This window comes from Limulus polyphemus, unplaced genomic scaffold (assembly GCF_000517525.1).
Source record: "Limulus polyphemus unplaced genomic scaffold, Limulus_polyphemus-2.1.2 Scaffold3658, whole genome shotgun sequence".
NCBI lineage: Eukaryota > Metazoa > Arthropoda > Merostomata > Xiphosura > Limulidae > Limulus > Limulus polyphemus.
The window spans coordinates 86,618-94,537 of NW_013669268.1; the positions used below are offsets into that span (position 1 = coordinate 86,618).

General features: G+C 30.5%; 1 protein-coding gene across 4 annotated transcripts in view; it reads left to right on the plus strand.

Moving 5' to 3' along the window:
* Positions 1-7,920, plus strand: part of LOC106469788 (filamin-B-like) — a 50,149-nt gene that overhangs the window by 37,626 nt on the left and 4,603 nt on the right. For all 4 annotated transcript variants that reach the window (XM_022398349.1, XM_022398351.1, XM_022398350.1 and 1 more), the window contains 6 exons: positions 958-1,062; positions 2,400-2,585; positions 3,055-3,159; positions 3,739-3,915; positions 5,936-6,085; positions 6,604-6,771. In XM_022398349.1, the coding sequence (XP_022254057.1) occupies positions 958-1,062; positions 2,400-2,585; positions 3,055-3,159; positions 3,739-3,915; positions 5,936-6,085; positions 6,604-6,771 (891 nt within the window). The remainder of the gene's footprint in view (positions 1-957; positions 1,063-2,399; positions 2,586-3,054; positions 3,160-3,738; positions 3,916-5,935; positions 6,086-6,603; positions 6,772-7,920) is intronic.

Genomic DNA, 7,920 nt, shown 5'->3' on the forward strand with positions numbered 1-7,920 from the left:
TGTTTCGATGTTACAATGTTGTAACATCGAAACATGTAGAGTCGTCAACTTTTTGAAGGCCATAGATAGGCCTAAATAAAATGTTTTTACTTGTGTACCAGTTTAACGTTGAATATTATTTACGATATTTACATTGTAATAGTCAATACTGTTCTATTTATCCAGTCACATAATCAATTACAAACCTATTTCACATTATATGTATTGTGCAATTTTTGTGAAATAACAAAATAAAACTAATGGAATGTTTTTATTTTATTTCTAAGGGATAAAATTTCATCTTTGTCTAAAAGGATTTAGAAATTTCTGAAGTAACACAATTCAGATATAGCATTATTAATTTTTCTGTTTAACCTTGTGTCAGATAATTTTCCATAAAAATAGTATAACTTTCATAAACTTCTGTTCACTGTTATTAATTTGTACTAACAAAAATGGTTAAAATTGAAATGTAACTTTTTTTTTAAATAGTGCATTATCTAGTACTGAAGCATTATTTGTGGTTTAATACTATTTTATCTTCAAACAATGACCCCCTCCCCCTCAGCAGTAAATCTGAAGGCTTACAATGCTAAAACTGAGTTTTGATACTCATAGTGAGCAAAACACAGATAGCCCATTGCATAACTGTGTGCTGAACTACAAACAAGCAAGTCTTGGAAAATAGATTTTATTCTAATGACATCAAATTGTTAAAACATTGAGGCTGTGTAAGTTTGTTTTTTTGTTGGGGTGCATATTTTTAGCACGTCTGTGCAGATATTTTATGATAACTAGCATTCACTTTATGAAATGATTTCACACTGTTTAATGTGTTGTTTACATAGACTTGTAAATTATTCGTTTTTGCTTAAATTTAGCAGAAGTTTCCAGATAATTTTTTTACTATAAATCATAGTAAGTAAAATTTGTTCACCTACAAATGAGATGGATGTTTAAGTTTTTCCATTTTAACAGGCATATTGAAAGTTGAACTTCTTGGGCAAGAATGCATGGTAGAACATCAAGTAAAACAAATTAATAACCATCGTTATATGTTACATTTTACACCACCCGTTCCAGGTATGTGTATATTACCCATAGAATAGAACACTACTATATAGAATAGGACACTATTATGTAGAATAGAACACTAATATGTAGAATAGAACAAATATGTAGAATAGGACATTACTATGAAGAATAGGACATTACCATATAGAATAGAACACTAATATGTAGAATAGGACATTACTATGAAGAATAGGACATTACTATGTAGAATAGAACATTACTATGTGGAATAGGACATTACCATGTAGAATAGAACACTAATATGTAGAATAGAACAAATATGTAGAATAGAACACTACTATGTAGAATAGAACATTACTATGTAGAATAGGACACTAATATGTAGAATAGAATACTACTATGTAGAATAGGACATTAATATGTAGAATAGGATATTACTATGTGGAATAGAACATTAATATGTAGAATAGAACACTACTATGTAGAATAGGACACTACTATGTAGAATAGAACAGTAATATGTAGAATAGAACACTACTATGTAGAATAGGACATTAATATGTGGAATAGAACACTAATATGTAGAATAGAACACTAATATGTAGAATAGAACACTAATATGTAGAATAGAACATTACTATGTAGAATAGGACACTAATATGTAGAATAGAACATACTATGTAGAATAGAACACTACTATGTAGAATAGAACACTACTATGTAGAATAGAACACTACTATGTAGAATAGAACATTACTATGTAGAATAGAACACTAATATGTAGAATAGAACACTAATATGTAGAATAGAACACTAATATGTAGAATAGAACACTAATTATGTAGAATAGAACACTACTATGTAGAATAGAACATTACTATGTAGGGTAGGACACTACTATGTAGAATAGAAGATTATATGTGTTAGTGGAGATCTAGCCTGCTACAGCATATTTTATATACCATATGTTTGTGTGTATAAAAATCTAACATAGCTTGTTCTATGTATTATGTGTTTGTGTTTGTAGAAACAAGCTAAAGATTGTTTTACTTACCATATGTTTGTGTTTGTAGAAACAAGCTACAGGTTGTTTTATATATCACATGTTTCAGTTTGTAGAAACAAGCTAAAGGTTGTTTTACTTACCATATGTTTCTGTTTGTTGAAACAAGCTAAAGGTTGTTTTACTTACCACATGTTTGTGTTTGTAGAAACAAGCTGAAGGTTGTTTTACTTACCACATGTTTGTCGACTAAAGCTTATTTTATATATATATATAAAATGTTTTTATGTTTGTGGAAGCCTGACCGAGCTTACTTTATAAACCATGTGTTTGTATTTGTAGGAACCTGTTACAGTATGTTAACACTTGTTTTTGTTTATAGGACAATACTATTTATATCTCTATTATGCTGACATCCCTCTTCCTAAGTCGCCATATCTTGCCTTTGCAAAGGCAGGCCAGCCAGTTCTAGATCACACACGAGTAATCTTACGTGGCCACGGACTTAAAGGTGGCAAGGTTGGGGAAGAAGCTCAGTTTTGTATAGATGGCTTGGAAGCTGGCCCAGGTATCTATAAGTTTATACATATGTTTGTAGTCTTTCATTCCTATTAGTTGAGATTTCAAACTTATTTTACATAGTAAATTGGAATAATCCTTTTTATATTTTGTTAATTCAGTTTTTGTTTTCATATCATACTTATTTAAAGAACCTTATATTTTAAATTCTTGCAATACTTTTTTTTTCCTTTATACAAAGTTTTGTGTTTGATATGTTATAAGATTTATATTATTGTGAAAATTTTTATTTTTTTAGGCTTGAGTATCATATTAAAGTTTGCATAGAATTATTGTTCTGTAATTCTCATACAAAATCTTTTCCTGAAGCTCAAAAATGTCATAAAAAAAAATCCTTCTACAGTATTTGCAGTCCACAAAAGTCTCCAATCAGTTAGTCTTCTCTAGGTGTCTAAACTTTCTCCGAAACAATATTCTTCATTTAAGAGTTTTATTTTATGTTATTCTTTTATCACCAGGGTCACCGGAGGTCAAGTTGAGTGGGGTCAAAGCTGACATTCAAGTAAGACTATTACCTCAAGGAAATAATGCCTACAAGGCAGTGTACACACCTACAGTTCCAGGTGGGACAATGCAAGATTGCTTTTTTTCTCTTAAACAGAAATTGACTGTAGTGATGTTTTATTCCTCCACACATATAAGTTTATATTAACTTACAGTGCCAAGTAATGTATTCCTTTTTTTGTCTATCGAAGAAAATCAGTTTCAATTTCTATGTTAAAAAAATTAAATCTCGTGGAAAATAGATCAATTACAGGTTTATAGATATATTTAAAACAATTTCAGATGTCAGTAGAGGTGACAGGATACTTTGACATGATTTTAGCAGTTTAATATTAAGAATCGAAAGATTGATTATGTTTAAAGCTATATCAAAATTATTCTCTAAAAATATTTTCCAAAGATCTCAAATAAATGTTTGGATGTCATTAACAAAAACAAAAAAAGAGCAAATTTCTAAAACACTCAATTTTTTTTAAAGTTAATTTAAGAATCATTTTATGTAGTTTCTTTTGTATGGTTGTTGTTGTTTTTAAACAAATGCAATGGTTTCAAATAAAACCTGCATATATGACCTAGTAAACCTTGGTTTACACATCTTGCTGATCGGATAAAAGTATCATTACACAACTCTTAAACAGGTACTTACCTGCTCGATATTACCTGGTCAGGCAGACAGATCAAAGGCTGTCCATTCAAAGTAGCTGTAGCTGCAAGTTGTGATAATACAAAAGTTATCTGTTCAGGAGATGGACTGAGAGAAGGCACAGTCGGCAAGGAGATTAAAGCCTTTATTGATGCTCGTAAAGCAGGACCAGGTAAATTAGGTGAACTTTTTAAGAAATTTAGTGTTTAGTGCATGTGCTAAAACTTTCTAGAATGTCAAATTAAGCATCATTAAAAGAACTTTGACTCACTAATATCAATACTTATTTTGAGTTTAATGATGTAAATATAACATCTAATAGAAAAAAATTAATAACGATGATTAATCAGAAAGCTATTATAATGATTACATAAAATTTTGAAAAACATGCATGTGTGTGTGTGGAAAGGCTTTGGTTTATCTTCTGAATTAAGTTTAATTTTCAAATGTTTATCATATTACATGAAACTTCTGACATTACCTATAATAACTATGCATTTGGATATGTAAGTGCGATTTTATGATATTTGAAATTTACAGTAGAAACAACTATAAAAAAGAAACTTATATCAGTAAGATCTATAAAAATTAAACAGAATAATTTTTGCATGCAGATTTCTGTTCAGTTTATTTAATTTTTCCATTTTTTATGGGTTATCTCTGTTTCATATCAAAATGTAAATTTACAAAAACAGCTAAATGAATAGAAAAAGTGAACAATATACAAGTGAAATGTGATTAGATTTAAAACGATGAACGAACTCAGATTCCTTTCTTCTGCATTGTCCCATCGTACAACAAAATTTCATTTTGATACTTGATCATTATCAGTCATTTGTATTGGTATTATCTTGCAGGCCTTTCATACCTATAGCTTGTAATTTTGTTTATTTGTTTTGTTTAAGTAGAGAGCTGTTATCACAATGAGGATCAAACCTGAATTTTAGTGTTATAAGCCCTCAAGTTTACCACTGAACCTGAACAGGGCAGCTTGAACTAAAAAAGTGTGTTTTGTTAAAAATAAATCAAACTTATTATTCATTAATTATCTAAATATACTTTTTAAATTATGATTCTCAATGGGCAAGGTGTGGCCCATTGTTTTAGTCTGTCGGACTGTGAACCTGAGGGTCAGTGTTTCTTGTTCTGTTGCCACATGTTCACTCTCCACACTTGGGGGTCATTGTTGTATTATACAAGTAGAAGTCAAGGCCCACTATTTCGTGTAGCTTTGTGCTAACATTCAAAACAAAAAAAAAAAATTTTGTTAATCTGCTTGAAGTACCTTTATGTAAAAAAAACTGCACAGGAATAATATGTAGTATGGCAAAAAATATGATGTACTCAGTCTGTTGTGATTTAACCATTAAAAAGCACATGTGGGTGAGGCATGGCCTAGTAATTAGTACCCCCAGACCGTGAATTCAGTCTCTTGTGATTTAACCATTAAAAAGCACATGTGAGTGAGGCATGGCCTAGTAATTAGTACCCCCAGACCGTGAATTCAGTCTGTTGTGATTTAACCATTAAAAAGCACATGTGGGTGAGGCATGGCCTAGTAATTAGTACACCCAGACCGTGAATTCGTGGTTCAGAATATGTTGCTGCAAAAAACATGTTACACACTTAGTGGTTATGGTTGTACTATAAGAATGACAGTGAAATCTCTCTATTTGGTCAGGCAAGTGTAACTCAAGAGGTGACATTGGGTTTTTTTTTTGACTAGCTATCTTGTACGTCTGTAGTGTACGAGTTCATAATTAGGAATGTAAATGAACTTTCAACGTGAGTAACATTGTTTGTGTTGGCAGAAAGCAACTGTAATGGGAAGCACTGTGTGGACAGAAACACTATAAAAATCAGCTTATAAAACAAAATATTATTATTAAAGTCCTTTTATTTCGTTTTATTAAAATCATAAAAGTATAAAGATAAGTTTTGTGCCAGCAAAATATGTATATCACAGTCTTCCATAGCATCTGTTAAACGTTTTTAATGTGTGTCATAGTTAAAAAGAAAGCATGAAAGAACAATTCAGAAATCTTTCCAAATTTGCAGGAAATTTATGCAAACTATGCATCTGTATCATAAACATGTTATTTTGTATACAGGGTATTAAAATTAATAGGTGTTTGTAGTTAATAGTCTTAATATTTTTGTAATGTAATTGTATGTAATGTAATTTTTTATAGGAGAACTGACAGCACAGTGCCTGGGGCCGTTCAAGGCAGCGTATTGTGAACTGTGTGACCACAGAGATGGAACATTTAGCCTTTACCTCAGACCTCAAGAAGGGGGACGTCATGTCTTAACCATCAAATATGGAGGTTCACATGTGCCTGGTAAGAAGAATTTTTCATGTTTAACTAGTCAGCCAGCTAGTCAACAGTTAGTTTAACTAGTCAACAGTTGTTTTGTTTATTATGGTCAGAGGTTAAATGGGGATTTTATGATCCATTTTGACATTCCAGTCAAAAGACCAGGAATGTTAATGGCTTGAATCCTCAAGAGGCAGAACTTTAATCCATCTTTTATGGTGCAACAGAAAATTCTTACGATACTTTTTTCACACCTTATAACAAAACTTGTGCTTTAGTTATTCAACTTTAAAATAGAGATATGTTATTAAATCTTTAAGTACTTGTGTGGTATCCATTCAAACCATTTCAAGTAGGAAAGAAAAATTATTTAAAACATTTTGAAGAAATATTTTAATAATTCTTCATTCCTTTCAAAGTATAGTCATCAGAGAAAACAAAATGAATTTGTAGACTTAATAGATTGTGAGCCATTATTACACACAGGGTAAAAAGGCAGCATTTTTTTTTAACTTTACATTATGGATTTTTGTCTGTTGTAGGGAGCCCATTTTCTGTGAGCATTGCTGGACCTCCTGATGCTTCAAAGGTGCAAGTATATGGACCAGGGGTGGAACCTGGTGTACTAGCATTGTACCAGGGTAGATTTATATGTGATACCAGAGGAGCTGGAGCTGGTCAGTTGACAGTCAGAGTACGAGGTCCTAAAGGTGAGCTTAACAACTAGCTGACTGTGTTTTCTATCTATCTGAGTTGTTATAATAACAAATTTAAAACTAAAATTGTAATTTTTTTAATCATGGATGTTAGGTTCTTCAATGATGAATGCCTATAAACCTCAAATTGGCTAATTCTTCCTTTGTTTACCTTACATATAGTGGCCTCAATATAACATTCCTCTTGTTCTTTTTTTTTTCCATTTATATGTAAACATTTTAGTACATATTGGATCTGATATATCTAGGTTTAAGTTGAGGATACTCAAATATGAAAAATCACTCTAACTCTTTCACATTTCAGCCATCTTAAATATACTTTTTTGTTCATTGTCTGGTGTGAGATTACTTTTATTTATACATCGCCAAACAGTATTCTAGTCCATATACATTATGTGTTGATTTATTTGTAACACACACCCATCTCCCCTTTTTACACAACATTGCAGTATTAATTAATGTAAGATACTTTAAAAAACAGTACACACATAATAGTAGCCTTTTATAATATCAATTTTTTTTTCCATTATTTATTCTGCAACGAATCAACATAGGACTAGCTTGATCAAGTAACCAGATACTCTTACTTGTCTGAGTGTGAATTTCGTGTTTCCTGTCTTTGTTTAACCTTTCTGAATGTATGTGCTTAATTGTACTTTATTTATATGTTTTTAATTCAACGTTTTTGAGGTATGAACCTTGATGTAAAGTAAAAGTTTTGCTTCTTTCAATATTATTACCAGCAGTGAAGTAGCTTACAAAGATCTTCGCTATCTCTGGATTTCTTTAAACACATGAACTGTCAATCGCAAGTGTTATTTGATGTTGAAGTAGATGTTTAATTCATTTCGGATTAACTTAAAATAATTAATATCCAGTCTTTTTATTATATATGTGATGTTGAAGTAGATGTTTAATTCATTTCGGATTAACTTAAAATAATTAATATCCAGTCTTTTTATTATATATGTGATGTTGAAGTAGATGTTTAATTCATTTCGGATTAACTTAAAATAATTAATATCCAGTCTTTTTATTATATATGTGATGTTGAAGTAGATGTTTAATTCATTTCGGATTAACTTAAAATAATTAATATCCAGTCTTTTTATTATGTATGTGATGTTTAATTCATTTTGGATT